The 17,227-nt window shown below is 44.1% G+C and overlaps 1 protein-coding gene across 11 annotated transcripts in view; it reads left to right on the forward strand.

Moving 5' to 3' along the window:
- Ikzf1 (IKAROS family zinc finger 1) overlaps positions 1–17,227 on the forward strand; it is an 89,169-nt gene that overhangs the window by 9,321 nt on the left and 62,621 nt on the right. For all 11 annotated transcript variants that reach the window (XM_051165048.1, XM_051165051.1, XM_051165041.1 and 8 more), the window contains exons 2-3: positions 6,027–6,080; positions 14,427–14,546. In XM_051165048.1, the coding sequence (XP_051021005.1) occupies positions 6,027–6,080; positions 14,427–14,546 (174 nt within the window). The remainder of the gene's footprint in view (positions 1–6,026; positions 6,081–14,426; positions 14,547–17,227) is intronic.

Consider the following 17,227-nt stretch of genomic DNA (forward strand, 5'->3'; position numbering starts at 1 on the left):
GCTTGATAGGCTGGCCATCTAGTCTCACAGATCTTTTTGTCCCCGCCATTACGGTTGTGGTGCCATGCTTTCTCTGTGGGTCCCTGGGATTGAACTCGTGTCTTCATACTTGCCTGGCAGGCACTTTACTAGGGTCTTCCCTTAGCCCCTTGGCTGTATTTTTTTTTAAGACTTCCTCGTTTCTCTGTGACCTTTCTCCTTTCACATATCAGTTTCTGCCCACAGAGGGGGAAAATGTGAAGCCAGGGGTGCTCATCTGAGTGATTTGCCCTGGAGAAGGGTCAAACTGCTGGACCTTCTGCAGCCTAGCTGAATGTTGGAGGAGGGGGTATGGCAAACACTAAATTGGATTCCTAGGCTCCTGTTTAAATCTTGTTGCTCATTGTTATTTGCACCAGCAAAGCTCTGGGAAATAGTCATGAAAATGTATAGATTGGCAGCTAATTTTTGAAAAGTGAAAAGAATCAGAGATGAAATAGGAGTACTCAGAAGTTTTTATGCTCTCCCAACCTGTTTTGTCAAATCGTTACACACACCTAGAAGGTCTCTGACTAGATACAAAGACTTGGCATATTGCTGGCCTTTCTCTTGGAGCATTCCTTTTGAAAACTATACAATGTAATTCACGGTGATATGATAAATTTGCAAAAAAAAAAAAGAAAGAAATATTCAGTGTACAGATGAAAAGACATGCCTCTCACAGAATAATGTGTTTTATTAAAGAGATCTATGACCTAGGCATTTTTAATAGGTTATAGTCTTGGACTCAAACACCCCCCCCCTCCCGCACCCACCCTATACACGTGTTTACTTACTGCTTTCAAAGCACTCACTGTTAAGTATTTAAGTAGCTGGTTCCATATCCCTGGGGTAGCTTCACCAACAAGAAAAAACAAACAAACAAAAAAAAAAAAAAAACACACCAAGCACGTGTAGGCAGCTGCACAACCAGAACTTAATGGTGCTGCAGAAGTTGTGTTACAAAATTTGTTACAAGGGATATTGCGAAGGGGGAGTTAATATTCTGGCCCAATCTAAGGGATACCTTTCCTCATCTATCAGACACTGCGTTGTGTTGATGGAGTTCATAGAGCCAGGATAGCAGAAGGCAGATGTTGTCATCAGATGACTGAGTCCAGAGCTTAGCTTAGTTGGATGCAGCCTTGGGCAGGCAACTCTTGCTTTGCTCTCAGCCTCGGTTTTCTCTTCTGCAAAATGGAAATGTTATCAGATCTCACTGACTAATAGGCACTGGGTGCTAGCTCTATACCAACTCTGAGCCAGCCCTCCCAATGAAATGTTGGGCAAGGCGGGAATTGTTCACAGTCTCAGGAAGCTTAACAGCTGAACTCTCAAATGCCTCACAGTTAACGGGCTGCCTAAAAGGTGCCTGTACTCTTCCTTTGCTTGCTATAGGCAAGGTCCTCAAGGGTCCTTACAGAGCATCACCACACTGGGAGATTACTAGGCCGTTCCAGTAGTCGGAAGGGCATTTGCCTTGAAAATAAATACAAAAAGTAGTGTACAGTGTTTTCAAATCTCAGAGGACATTTTTCAAAGCTTGTGCAAATATAATACAGACCAGAGAACAGGCTAATATGCACTGACCTCCACTCCTGCCAGCAGCAAGCTTTGTGTGCCATGTGCTTAACTGTTCTCTGATAGCCATACCACTTGGGTAACTTGAAATGAAAAAAAAAAAAAAAAGAAGAAGTTGTGACTTCTGACTGGCATCTAGTTTTTCATTTTGATGTAATAGATTTAGGCTCAGCTTATGAAAGTTCTGGAAAAGGCGCTGGGTTATGACTTCAAGGGCCACAGGGAGAGGTACTTACCAGCACCCTTTGAGGACTGGTGTGGTCCTGAGCCCCAGTAAGCCCTCCTCTGGGTCTCGCAAGTTAAAATTGGGCCAGCACTAACTAAGAAAGACCTGGCCTGGCTACTTACCTGGAGGCACAACTGCCCAGGGCTGTTGGACACTTCTCTCGGGAGCCAGCCAGGTTCCAGCCTGGTGGCAGTGGCTTCTGTGTAGCAAGAAGAAAGGCTCCTGGTCTCCTAGGAAGGCTCCTATGGTCTGCAGAAGCTTTGAGTCTGTGCTTCCTGCCTGATGTCCAAAGCAATGGGGTCCTTCCTTCTCAGTCTGGAACCTGGCACCTGCCCTCCTGTCTTTTATGGCTCTTCTCTAATGGTGGGTGTGAGCGGTGTGTTGACTCCTATCTGAAACAAGGCAAGGAAACCTGTGTGTCCCTGTTTCATCAGAAGAAAAGAGAAACAGAAAGGGAGAGGGACAGGGGGAAAAGAGAGAGGGAGACAGAGAGATAGAGATGAGAAGAGAGTTAGATGAAGAAGACAGGAAATGCAAAGAGATCTGGAGGGATGGCAGGTTAGTTATAAAGGAGGCCTCCTCACTGCTCCCTGTCCTAAAGGGCCAGCCTTGGGCAGCCTCTGTCACGCTGGCCTGCACTTATCTCTGCATCTATTTCCCCTTGTGCAAGATTCAGAACTCCTTGCTCCAAAGAAACAATAAACGCATTCATGTTTAGAACTGCACAAGTGAGAGCTAGTTTACTGACACTGTGGCATGTTCTCTGTTGGCTTGGCCCTTTCCCGAGACTGTTTGCTTTTCCCATGCAAAGTAGACCACCACAACACGTTTTCTGTGGCATGCTTATTCCTTCCGATGCCCCCACCCAGACCTGAAGGTCCTCATATTTCAAATGGGTCAAAGTTTGAGAAAACATGCCACTAATTTGCTTTGGTGATTAACTCTTAAGTAAAAGGAAGCTCTCTGCCCCCAACCTCCCCCACCCCCGCCCTGCCGCCTTTTTTTTTTTAAAGCTGAGACCATAACGTAACTGAGCTTGAAAATCTTCAAGGTCTCTTAAATATATTTCTCTCCTCCCCCCCCCCCGTGTGTGTGTGTGTGTGTGTGTGTGTGTGTGTGTGTGTGTGCGCGCACACACACACATGCATGTACATGTAGAGATAAGAGAACAGCCTGTGAGAATCAGTCCTCTTCTTCTACCATGTGGTTCCTGGGGATTGAACTCAGGTTGTCAGGCTTGAGGGCATCACATTTATCTGTTGAAACATCTGTCCAGCCCTTTAAAATCTCACCTTTTCCCTCAGGTGCTCTGTAGCCCCTGTTGGTCAGAATGGTACCCAGGATGGGCTAGAGTCCTTCGGGACAGTTAGGGATGTCCTTTGTAAACTTTGCCTTGAACAATGCCAAATCTATTTCCCCCTCACTTTGCCATTGGTGGATTACTTCTTTAGTCTTTACCCAAGACGGTGCCTATCTTTAGTTTCAGAACATTTGGGGAGGTCTGTGAAGTCCCTGGAGTGACGTCAGACAGGTCAGGCAGCTGAATTCATAGGACACAGGATAGACTGACTCTAGGCCTTAGCTTAAAAAGTATGAAATCTCTGAAAATGTGGTTGATGGTTGAAACCCTGCTGGAAACTGTCTCATCACAAGTCCAGGGAGGGTGGGGTTGAAAATGTGCATGAAAATCAAAGTGAGGTAGATGATGTCACAAGGGTCCATGTGCCCTGGCTGGCAGGGACTCTGTCGCTAAGTGTCCCAGCAGTGCAGCCATGTGCAGAGGTGAGCTGCTGGGATACTGACATCCACCACTATGGCCACAGTGCCCACAGGGGCATGCTCCAAGTACTGTCAGTGGCCTCACTTCTCTGTCCCCAGCTATATGAGAAGATGACTGTTCAGAGAAGGGCAGGCACTCATAGTCATGGGCCTGATCAAACATTTGTTTTCCTTTGAATTGGAAGTTGCTTGAGTATATTATACTGGGCCATCATCTAGTGAATCCTTTAATGCATCTCCATTAAAATGTAATGATGGTACTGTGTAGAAGTTAAATGCAAATGGATATTAAAGAAAACATTTCAATGGTACCTCTGGAATATGTTTAGTGCCCTATTTTATGAAAAGCATAGAAACACACAGAAAAAGCTGAAAGTTAAAAAATATAATTAGTCCTAAATGGTGTAACTTACGTGACTTTCTTTTAAAAGAGAAAGAAAAAGAAAAAAAGAAAGAAAACTAATTCATCTCACAAAAAGTTCAAAGTTCACATGACAAACATTTTGTGTTGAAGTCACTAAGTTCTGTTTCACCAACCAACACTAGGGCATCTCAGAGCTTGTAATGAGCTTCATAAATCAGTGTGTTTGTGGCCAGAAAGCCACAGGAATGAAGCCTGGGCTCTCACTCGTGCAGCCCAGCCTGCCACCCAGGCCTCTGCTTTATCAGAATCACATCCTTTTGCCTTTTACACGGGAAGGCTGTGCGACTCCAGCCACAAAGTTTTTGGCGACGCTTGGACTGGTGGTGTTCTTCTCTGGGGCTGGTTTGACTCATCTCATTGGCTGCTGGGCCTTTATTAAGGGTCTGAAGCATATGTACACCAGGACGGGGCCTTTGTCCCCTTGTGGTCCTGGGTGCTCTCCTAAGCCAGTTGTCATCCTTGAAAGACCTCACAGCTGAGACAAATGAAGTGCCTTTCAGAAAGAGGTGAAACCCTTTTTTGTCTGGAAAGCAGGGCCGCTACTTAAGTCTTCTTCAGGACTAATGCTATTCTTAAAAAAAAAAAAAAAAAAAGTACATATTCCATCCACATGTACCATCAAACATGTTAAACATACAAAGATATATAAAGTTCTAAGTATATACAGACATCATCACATAAATTACATATATAGCTATATATGACATGCATATACATACATAATATATAATACATGCATCTATGAATATATGTGTATGCTACACACACACACATATATATATACCATGTCTTACATATAACTGTGTTATATAAAACTATGTACATATGTGTCACTGCCGACACAGCTTCCCAAGCAATTGGAATCCCCCATCAGTTTCCAGGTCTCTGATAAAAGCAGGCCTCAGCCCATATCCCCAAAGAGATGGTGGTACCCAGGGAAGAACAAAAGGACCTGGCTTAGACTCAGTGGATAACCTGAGTCTGCTGGCAGGGGCAGCTGTCTAGCAGAGTGTGGTGCGCAGACTCAATGAAGTCACCACAGAATCCGCGGGCCGTAGATTTCATATCACACTACTATGTACTAATGTACTAATAGCAGCATCTAAGGGCACCCGAGTGCTCTGAGGTGTGGCCCAGTAGCCAAGTCTCACTGCCTTCATTTCTCTCCCTCTGTCTCTGGGTCCCTCGCTGGCCTTTGTGGAAGTCTGTAGCACAGTCCACTGTAGGACAGCCTCTTACTATGGGTGCTTTCAATTCAAACCAAGATGAGGAGCCAGCCAGAGGCTTGCAAAACAGGAGGTTTGGGGCCCTCTCCTGGCTTGTTCTGTCACTTCTCTCTGTAAGAGAGTCCGAGGCTAGAGCTGAGGAGTGGGGGACAAGGACAGAGCATGTGTTGCCAATCTGCCAGGCTGGAGGTGTATTCATTATTGATGGAGGTAGTGCGTTGCTGTTCAGATATGCAGCCAGCCTGGGTAAATGAGACATTCTTCAGCAAATTGCTTCGTTTTTTGATTGCTGATTGTACGCGTGTCACCAAGCTGACTCAAGGTTCATCGATGCATGCTCAGTAAATTAGAAAGAACATAACTATGGATCAGCCAAGAGAATGAATTCTGTGCCTACAATGACCCAGGGCCATTTAATTTTCTGCTTAATTTTGTTGCAGTCAGTTTGCATTTTGGGTTATTATGCAGTAGGAAATTAACAATAAATAACAAATTTGGTCCTCCTGTGCTTGTAATGATATTTTTATAAATCTTTGTAATGCTGTTTTTTAAAGGATCAAGGTCTGTGCTGGTCTGATACTCCAGCAAGTATGTGGAGAGGAAAACGCATTATTCTTGCTAGATAGCCATGTTGTTAAATAGTGTAATCTCTCTCTTCTCTCTCTCTCTCTCTCTCTCTCTCTCTCTCTCTCTCTCTCTCTCTCTCTTTCTCTTCTCTCTGTGTGTCTCGGTATTTTTGCTTTAAACTAAAATCCCTTTTTCTCTTTCTCAGATAATCTGAAGACAATGGATGCTGATGAGTGTCAAGACATGTCCCAAGTTTCAGGTGAGACCAGGGGTGATAGGTAGTCCAGAAGTTGTGCTGGCCGTGCTTAGGGGAGCCAGCAAGGCTGCCATAAAAGAAAAGATCCAGAGGCATGTGTGTCAGCATTTCCTTCACATTTTAAAGCATCCTAATTTGAGAACCTGTACATTAAAAAAAAAAAAACTCCCAAGCAAAATTAGTTTTAGTGGTAACTCTGAGAGCAACCTGAAAAGGCTTAAAGAAATACTGTACTTTTGGAGAAAATTACAATGGATTTGTCTACCAAACATCTAACCACATGCCAAAGATGGCATTTAAAAGATAAAAGCTGGGAGAGGAAGAGGAGGAGACAGCAGCTCGAAAGGAAAGTATAGCTACCAACAGGGCCCAGTCCAGAGTCTGAGCAGTTGCCAGGTGTGGAAGGCAAAAGCATGGCTCGTCTTACCAGACCTAGAAAGTGGACCACTACAGCTAGTAGAAAAGTGGAGTCAGGTTCCAGGCTGTCCGGTGGGGCAACACTGAGCATGAGCCATCCAGCAGATTCTGCCCTGTCCCCATATGTGTGGGGATAGGAAGCCCATCCCTGCCTGGCCTGTATCTGGACAGTACCTGGAAGCAGAGTTCCTGGACATGGAGGTGTATTCAGTATTTCTGTTTCAGAGCCTCCAGGCAATTCCCCAGTCCCAGAGGCCTGGCCTCTATATGGTACTGGTCAGTCCGCCGTCTGTGCCTTGGCTACACTGTCTCCTCGGGGTTTGAAGAGGTGCTTATTTGTTTGTAAGTTTGCATTTTGGTCCAGGTAGATGCTCTTGAGGGGACGTGCCCTTAATATGTCATGCTGCCAGGCTCACTAGAGGACCTGCCGGTGCCGAGGTCCACCCCTCTAGAGATGGGCTTGCAGTGAGTCACACATGTTTCTTCCTGCACTCTTCCTTTCCTTTGTAAGGAGGTTTCAGGCTTAAATTTCCCACAATGAAAAGAAGAATGAGCGGCCACTTTTAAAAGGTGGCAAAATCTGTTGCCTTCCTAGTTCAGAGTAATGGAAGTGGTCTGCAGGTCTGGTGCAAGCAAAACTTGTTCATGTCATACAGACTACACATTTTGGTTTATGGAATTCATCTTAAAAAATAATCTCTTCCAAGTGGACAAAACATTTAAGCACGCACTCACTGTGATGTTGTCACTAATACTTAAAAACTATGGTATGTGCACTAACCTGTACCCTCAGCTCTTAAAAACAAAGTGTGAATATGGAAAGAAATTTGAAATGTGTATGAAAGTGGAGAAGATGCAAAGTACGATTCCATGTGGAAAAAAATAAACTATATACATGTGTGCACACATGCATTCTACATGCTTGCATGAACAGTCACAGTGATTCTGGAGTGTGTATATTAACCTAGACAGCCCCCAGAGGCTGAGCGTTAGAAGAAAGATGGGCGCGCTGGGGGGAGGAGGAAGACACTGTTCGTTTCCTATACTGTTTAGAGTTATTTGGCTTCATTTTCTTTTATGCTTTTTAAGCAAAACAGTTAAATGAAAAGATGCTGTTTAGCTTGTCACAGCTGCTTACCCATCCCCCAAAGCCTAGGAAGACAGTGTGTGCTAAACATAATTAACAGAGCCGGGGGTGGGGGGGGGGGCTCTACATATGGAAGGTCTCACCCATGGGGCTCACCCCTTACAGCTAGATTGAATGTCACAAAAACAGGGATGTTGAGAAACTCCAAGGGCAAGAAGAGCCTCTTTTGCTGGTTCGGTTCTTCTGCTTTTCTTTGCTGCTTTGACCTCAGAGGACTTCTAAGTTTAAACTTTACAAAATGCACTCAGTGGAGTGAGACCTCTTGGTCCACACGGCACCTATGTTCCTGAGGTCCTAATTCAAAACAACAGGCTGGAGGTGAAACCAACCTAAACACCCATCGGTGGATAAATGGATAACGTGTGATATGTGTATATAACGGAGTATGTGCATATGTATGTGCATATATGTGTATATGTATATGCATATGTATGTGCATATATGTGTATATGTATATGTATGTGCATATATGTGTATATGTATATGCATATGTATGTGCATATATGTGTATATGTATATGTATGTGTATATGTATATAATGGAGTACACTATTTAGTTCTAAATGTTGGGATCCTGTCTTATGGGACAACATAGATAGACCAGAAGAGTGAAATAATCCAGGCACTAAAAAAAAAAAAAAAAAAAAAAAAAAAAAAAATCAATGGCATGCACACATGTGAAGTACACAGAGAGGTATAATAATAAAAAATAATAAGTTGATAAAGGTAAGAGCTTGAGCTGATTCCTAAAAGGTGGACAAAAAACACAAAGTGGAAAGAAAAAAACTTTTCAGAAGAAAATGCCATGATATTTTCAGTGCTTCCCAGAGATTATGGCAATTTATTGAGGTAATATGGCCACAACACTTTGTGAATAACAAAAAGAGAACATGCCACAAAGGAAAGAAATCCCCTAATCTAAGCCTTCATGCCTTTGTATAAGTCTGCAGCCCATGTTACAGTTGCATTTTTATATGTAGTTATAGGACCATTTCCACGGTGTAAGCCATGAAGGACCCGCCATTGTTTTCTCAACACTGTATAATAAGTACGCATTATGCTTATGTTAAGTGAATTGTAGGTAGATTGAACAGGTTTTGAATATTTCTCTAAAAAGGAGGTTGAGAGAATGATTTCTGCCAGTGGAGAGTGGAGGGGGAGGATAGTGGTGGAGAAGCAGGTCAGTGGATACAAATCCATGGTTAGATCGGAGGGAGAAACTCTAGTGTGCCTTTGCATAGTATGGTGACTGCTATAGACAGTAATGTAATATATTTCAAAATACCTAGAGGACAAGATTCTGAATTTGCTCACTATAAAGGAATAGTGCACCACCCACACATAAAGACTTGAGTGCTACACACTGCATGCATGACTGAAATCTCAAACATCACAGTGTACCACACAAAGAGGAGCAATTAGTGGGTGCCCATAAGAAATCAAAAACAGTAAAGACACAAACATCCCCTAGCCTTGAAAACCACCTCTAAAATATTAACTATGAGGAATAGTCAATAGTCTCCTTTTTCCATTTTGATCCTAAGGCACACAAATGCCTTAGGTCTTTGAACTTCCTTTTCTGACCCTTAACATTATTCTGAATACTTAGTGTATTGTGGGCTGCCCTAAAAGAGAAGACAGCTGGGGACAGGGACAGCAAAACAGCTTGAAAAACTCCTTTACTCTCCTTTTATTCTTTTTTTAAGATTTGGTCTGAAATTGTCTCTGTATACCCACAGCAAAAGAATGACACTCTCTCCAGCCCTGGTGTGCAGCTGCCGAGTTTGGTCCAACTTTGAGCATTCTGAACAATGGTTAGAACATCCATGAAGTATATCACACTGGGGAAAGAATTACACTTCTTTCATACTTTTATCAACCTTCTTTGATAATTTCCCAATTCAAAGCAGCATTTCCTTCTTTGTCTGCTAAGACTAGGAAGAAAGTAGGAAGGGAACACATTTAAGTAGACAGGAGTTGACTTGTTTCCTTCGTTTTGTTTTGTTTTTCATGCAGCCCTGGGGATGGAACCCAGAATTTTGTTCATGCAAGACAATCATAGGATTTCCCCCTACCATGCATAGTACTTTAAAAAACACAGTCCTCACAAGGCCTCTATTTTCAAGGCCATTGGATTCTTCTTCCCTGGGGTGTACCCTAAATGTGGACTGTGCCCCAATTGATGCCACCTATGGGCCGGGGACAATCCTAGAAGTTGACAAGCATTGCAGACCATGCTCACTGACTTGAGCCCACTGATTGGGGAAAACTTCGTGATAGGAATTAGCCCTAACTCACAGGTATATCCAGCCTTATTACACTCAGGGACCATGTATAAAGTGAGAAAGTAATCACCAAGAACCCCTCAGTGTTTTAAGCATGTTTACAAATTGGGGCATAAAAACTCTCCTGGCCTACCGCCCTCAACCTTGAGATTGGACATGTGCAAATCTAACAAAAGCTGTCACTTCCTTCAGGGCACTGCTCACTATGTTTTCTCTATCTCTTCTTCATTCATCTTTTCAAATTACTCCTGCAAATGGGTTACATTTTTTGTTTGCCTTCTAAAGAAAGAAGCAGTCTATGGGAGGAAGCTGGTGGAGGTGGTAAGACCATCTCCACTCCCATTTCTGACTGCAGTCATGGGCCACAAGCCAGTGTTCTGGCCTGCTGAACCATGGTCTGTCTCCTATAGTAGTAGGGACTCCCGCCAGCGAATCGCTGAGGCTCCTCTGGCTCCCATCACCTGAACTATGTATTGGACATTTTCTTAATGCTGTTAGTAATGTATTTGTTGGAACGTGCATATAAGAAGTACACTCTGTAGACATACATAATCTGTGTAGGAAAAAAAGGAGCCTCATATATATTAAATAACACCAGTATCCTACCTACTTGACCATAGCAAATCACATTGACTGAGCACTTTGAGTTACCCAAATACTATCCTAAGCATTTTCTCATTTTCACTTGATAGAAGCCCACTGAAGGAGGATGCAGTTATATCTCCAAGTTGTAGGAAGCTAAGACTCAGCCTATAAGAAATTGACAGGAAGCCCCATAGGAAGCCAGAAAGTATGAGCCTACTTCAACCCTAAGCTGTACACTTCTACTCTTCTCTAGGGTGGTGGTTCTGTAGGGGAAGCATCTATTTACCCATGATATTATGTTCCCTTGGGTCCCTCTTTATTAAAGATGCTGGGTAGCTGGAGGAATTGTAATCTACTTGAGAAATCACTTACTTTTAGTTTCAGATTAAGGGAACAATTTCTTTCATTTGACCACAAGAACTTCTCGAAGACATACTTGACACATAGGCAGCAGGCAAATTAAATATAAATTGGCGTATTTATAATTTAGCCAGAAGCTTTGTTTTCTAAGCCAGTGAGATTTTTACTTGCCTCTTCAAGGTCATTCCATCTGACTTATTAAAAACTTACTGTCTTGCTTTCCCCACCCCATTGCTTGTGCTGCTGGGTAAAGGCATCTAGAAGCCATATTCTATGTCTCTGTCATGTACTACAGGCTACCAAGTGACAATGTGAACTTAACAGGTTAGTTAGCATTTGTGCTCATTATTAATTTTATTTTTCACCATGCCCAAGTCATGAATTTTAGCCTCTCATTATACCTGAGGAGAGAGTTCTAAAGTGGTGGCCCTCTCTCCTTCCCGTCAGCTCTTCAATTGCTTTAATCAGACCTGTAACCCACAATCACTGTATTCATAATTGGGGTGTGTTGGCTTTACCCAGCACTTCCTTTTTGGAAGAAATGATTCAAATGGTTAGTTGGGCAAAAGTCAACACGCACAATGATTTTGCCTATCAGGAAGGTTTTCATGAAATGGTGAGATTTCCTCAGGGAATACCTCCCAGCAGCAAAAGAATGCAAAGGGCCTTGGGCACTGAGCCCCCCAGAGTGATGAATGTCTCTGCAACATAACTCACCCTTGGGGGTGCTTTTAGGCAAATCAGAGGACCTCTTAAAAACCATCAGTGAGCTGAGGTGAGGTAAGGTTGAATTAATGCCATGCTCTTGGCTGCCACGTGAGTCCATGTGGTTTTGTTACTTCTAGTCTAGTTTTGTACTCCGTGCCCCTATACACATGGGGACTGACCTGTTATTCTTCCTTCTCCCCGTGTGGCTGCTGCTGCTCTGAGAGTTTCTATTGATCAGTCTGACCCACAGTATTTCAGAATCATGATCCCTACTGTTTTCATTATACCTTGTCTTCTATGTAGGGGGAAAAAAAGTACTAAGATAAAAGACCAGGGACACTGGTGAGCTGGCTTTTAGTGTAATAACTTGAGCCAACTGTTACTGTGAACATCCTTCTTAAGATATAGTTGATATTGTTCTTTCAATGATGGGTCAGCCACACTTTTAAAACTGGGTAACTGCACTTCTTTTTGCATGAACTGGACTGAAAGTGTGGCGTGCTTTTATTAGCCCCACCTTGATCTGTATCTCTAGTGTTACATGGCATTTCCATGGGCCCAGAGGCATCACGGATGACACCAAGGTTATTATAGGAAAGATCATCACAACAAAGTAACGCAAAGCAACTTCATTTCTCCTCCCACTCCCAATAAGTATTAATGCCAGTTAGTTAATCACAGGGTCCCATAACTCCATACATTCTGCATGTGCCAACTCATGGAACAGCTTCTGAGGCAGTGGCTGTGTTACCACAGGCCCCACTCTCAACCTGATGGAGGTTCTTTTTATAATTATTTTATATTTCTATTTGAGGATATAATGCAATTGCATCATTTCTCTCTTCCCTTTTCTTTTTGGAGGCTCACTATTGGCCTTTCAGAAGACAAGTGGTGTATGACTCTGTTTATCCAGCCTTCCCCTATCCCCCTGCAATCTCTCTACATTATAAAGAACTTTTTAATAAGAATTTATCTTTGAGTGCCTCCCTAAAGTCCTCAAACTTTGAAAAACTTTATTCTGGGCCATGACACTGTATGAAAGTAAGAGCTGTCAAATAGAGCATACACTACCTTCTCCTGGTTAGAGTTTTTCCTCGCTTATTGCAAAGATGAGAACCAGTGCCACACGTCCAGCTACTGTAGCTTTAAAGGTTTTCTATTTAGGGTGAGGGAGATAGTGCTGACTAATGCACCAGGACTCTATCATAACATGAACACTTTTGATGAGTCTCTTGAGCCTTTTGTTTTTCTTGGGGAAATTATTATAATCTTACCCCATGTTTAACTATTTATCCTGTATCGGCAATCCAAATATACCCAATAATGTTCTTTCTGAAAATATGCCAATTGCTCTAATCACAGCTAACCTGGGGTATTACATTGGGATGTCTCTTTCATAGAGATTGTAACACTATCCCCAAAGCATGCCCTTGGTGCCTGTACAGCTTCTATTTTAAAGATTCCAGTAAACCCTGTCTCTTGCCTGCCTCCTAAAGTGTTGGTGCAATTCTTGTGAGCTGATCCAATCTCCATGTCTGGTCATGGTCTTAGAAAATTTTACTGATTGATGTGTTGTTTACCTATGCTCCCAAAAGTCTGGGCTAGTGTCTGTTGGGAGCTCGTTTTGCCTGTAGGGCCAAGTTGCCGACTCAGCAGGCACACAGCTGGTGTACCAGTGCTCTGAGAGCCTACCTTCAGGATCAAGCCAGACTGTCTTTTGTAAGTAGCTACCTTGGGTTGGTTAGCACAGGCTTAGTGCCTCACTAACTGTGTCTCCTATGTGGTTTGTGTCTGGTGATCTCTTTAAATAAGCTACAGAAAGGGGAGTGCTTTCAGAGTCCCAGCACTGGTGAGAAAGAGTTTTTTCTACCAGTGACAGTCTCACTGGGTTGCTGTCGGTTTCCACATCCCTAATGGAGCCAGATAGACTTCACTGTAATCCAGCCAAAGAATGCTGAGGAGAGGGGATTAGGAGAGGAATGAGGGGGTCACTAGGAGTGAAAATGACCAAAGAAGCTGTATATGCATTAATGAGACTGTCAGATAATAACAAAGAAGGAGAGAAGTGGGGAAGAAAGGACAGGGAGGAGAGAGAGAGAGAGAGAGAGAGAGAGAGAGAGAGAGAGAGAGAGAGAGAGAGAGAGAGAGAGAGAGAGAGAGAGAGAGAGAGAGAGAGAGAGAGAGTGTGTGAAGCGCCTCAGAGATACAGCTGCCATTGGCCCAGCAGTAATACTTCCAGAGATATATATAATGGTGATCTTTAAGGATGTGTCAAAATATTGGCTGGTAAGACATTTGGTACAGTGTTGTTTAAAAGCACAAGAAATAGAATATATATATATATATATATATATATATATATATATATATATATATATATATATATTCATTCAAAGCAAAACAAAAAATACCAAAACAATGGAACTAATTCCTCATGTATCCCTTATAAATAAAATTGTAGAAATAGGTCTGTATTACCAAAGTGTATTGAGAATATCTAAAAGCCAGTTTGCTCTGAAAAATAACAACATCACCACATAGGCCCTATAATGTATCACTGTTCAGGTAGTGATTCAGTACCAGGAATAGCTAAGGTCGCAGATGCTGTTTTATGTTTTGTTGTTGGTTTCCTTTTGTAAATCTCTGTTCTCTGATATTGACTTAGCACTTGGCAGTGATATGCGTTCCTAGAAATACATGTTAGCCCTAACAGAGCAGCATTCATTCGGAGCAGGCACCCTGCATGCTGCCCTAGCGTGCCATCAAGGTGATGCCCACGTACTGAAGTTCTCTCGGCAGCTGACAGACAGCGCCTGCCAGAAACTCAAGCTCTGCTTTGTGTCTGCAGGGAAGGAGAGCCCCCCAGTCAGTGACACGCCAGATGAAGGGGATGAGCCCATGCCTGTCCCCGAAGACCTCTCCACCACCTCTGGAGCACAGCAGAACTCCAAGAGTGAGCGAGGCATGGGTAAGTGGGTCACCCTGGTGTCCTGCTGGCTGCAGCACATGCGCAGTTAGGAAATGGCTGCTGTGTGGGGTAAGGTAGGTAGGCCCATTTTCTCTTGTCCTCTGACGTCAGTTACTTAACATATTTCAGGGTTTCCCATAGCTGGGACTTGGGCAGTCTGGTTTAATTGGTGTGTTTATTTTTAAGGTTGTTTTCTGTTGATTGCAAGTGATCTTGGTGTTACTATGTGTTACTGAACTGCTACCATGGTTAGGTACCTTTTGAAATACATTCACATACATTTAAAGGTTAGTTTAAGTCAAGAGACTCAGCCAGCGTTGGAGCGGATAGCTCTCCCTTGTTTAGTCCAGGAGGCACCCTGTGTGATGGCTGGGGGGGAGGGGTTGTTTTCCAAGGCAACCCAGACATAATCAGATGCTCACAACCTGTCTGTGGTTCTCATCACAAAGCAAGAAGCTCGCTCTGGGAAAACTGAAAAAAGTGTCCTTTGGCCATCCCACACAGGGAGAGCCCCTGACTTGGTTCTCATGGAGAAAGAGGTGGGCTTGCCCTGAAACTCCACAGCTGCCGTGTAGCCTCTGCAGAATCCTCATGCTGTAGGCATTCTTTAGGGAACTGAAAACGAGGCTGGTTCCTGGAGAGCAGGGAAGATGTGTGTGTGTGTGTTTCACTTGTTAGAGATGAATAGGTCACAAGTGCCAGCAAAAAATGTGTGTCCCTTTGACCACGTGGTGGGAGTGGGGCTCAGCCTTGGCTGCCACTGCTGGCTGGCTCCTTCACAGGATTATGCCCTTTGCATCCTGAGCCAAGTTCTCAGTCCCATGTGCTGTTGGTATGGGCATTCCATTGGACTTGTCGTTTTCCAAGGTCTCCTCTCCCTGACTATCACTGTGAACAAATTTTAGTTTAATTTCCTTTCAGGATGAAGTTTAGAAAGTAATCATTTCAAACGTGGGGAAGTAAAATGCCCTAGAAAGCATGTTTATCTGGCTTGGCAGCAGCAGTGGCCTTGGCCCTAAAGACAGGGGAGGCTGTTTGAAGGGACCATCACAAAGTGAGCCAAGGTTCTTGTGTCCCCACACAGGAAAAGCTGAGAGCAAAAGCCCAGAGGACAGACAGGATGCTGTGGGGAACAGGTGAGAGGAACACCCCAGCCACACGACATCGTGGCCACCTTGCCCTGTAAGGTTCCTAAAGGGAATCCACCTGTTCCCACATGTAGGCTACAGGCTGTGAGTTTCATAACTTGTGGACCATAACATTGAATAGAACAGTGTGCAGATAATCAGTAGGGGGTATTCACAGATTAAAGGAAATAAAGTTGGACCAATACCTCGCCACACTGTCTTGTGGAGTGATTCATGTGAACCAAGGATTAAGAAGGAAAGGGGACCAGGAGCCAGAAGAGTCCAGGGCAATAGCAAAAGGCAGGAGGAGGAAGCAAGCATCACCATGGATATGGGGAATTGATGGGAGAGAAGTGGTCATGCAGGAAGGCAAGTCTCAGAAGGGTCGCATCCAGAATTCCTGGTCCCTGGCTGTGACCCTCAGGGCAGAGTGTCTCAATCTCTTCAGAGCCTCGGTTTCCTCACGTGAGCAAGAACAGCTCCCACAGGCCCCAGAATGGCTCTGTGGGCCAGAGGAGAAAAGAAGAAGACAGCGGGCAGGCAAACAGTAAAAGACAGGGAAAGTGCATGTTGTGCGCTGCAAGAGTTATAGTCCTGGAGAAAAGCGCCCAGTGTGGTTCCAGGACTGAGCGGAGTACAGGCAGCGGAGCACAAGGAAGGGTTGAGTCCGTTAATTGAAAATGAAACATAAAATAAGCAAATTGAAAACAGAAGAGAGAGAAATGTGATAGAGTAGGGCAATACCAAAGGAGAGACTGATTTAGAACTAAGAGTGTGAGCCCTTGGAGTGGACAGTTCAGGGAGGCACGGTGAGAGCTGACCGGCGCTGAGGGCAGAGCAGCTTGGGTTATTCAGTGAGGAAGGCTGTTTGGAGAGTGATGGGCCTGCTGTTGACAGCTGTGAGCCATAGCACGAGGCTCTAGCAGACAGGAACAGGAAGAAGACCCAATGGTAGGACACGCTAGAAACCAGCCCTGACTGGTGAGTGGGATTTGAGAAGTGAGAGTTCCACATAATGCTGCCCTATCTAATAATGCTGGAAGGACACCATAGGCCTATGTGTAAATCCTGGGAGAATGACACCCAGAGGCAGAGCAAGACAAGCCCTGGGATTGGGCCTCCCCTTTTCTTCAAAGTCTGAAAGAAGGCACGAAAGATTTGAAGTGCTGCCTGAAGGATTTTAAGTGAGACCCGAAGGAGAACTTTCTGGAAAGCGGGGATTTAGTCATCAGAATACTCTACTTAGTGACACTGTGCCTCGTTCTTCTGAAGTGGTCTCTTTAATAGCGAGAGAACTCTCGGCTCTCTGAAGTGGTTGTATCTGAAACCATTTGAAGCTAACAAAGCACTCCTTGACCTCCCCGGGCAACCCTGAGTTTCCCGAGTCTCGGTTGCTTGCTGGAGGAAGGGCAGAGCCGATGGCATTGACACAGAACTCTAAAGCCTCCTGAAAGCCTTCCGGTGGGACAGTGTCCAGGTCGATGTCTAGAGAGCAGATGGGCAACGTATAAAGGAAAAGCAACGGCTTGATACTCTCTTTCTTTGCTCAGTAAT

This window comes from Acomys russatus, chromosome 22 (assembly GCF_903995435.1).
Source record: "Acomys russatus chromosome 22, mAcoRus1.1, whole genome shotgun sequence".
Taxonomy (NCBI): domain Eukaryota; kingdom Metazoa; phylum Chordata; class Mammalia; order Rodentia; family Muridae; genus Acomys; species Acomys russatus.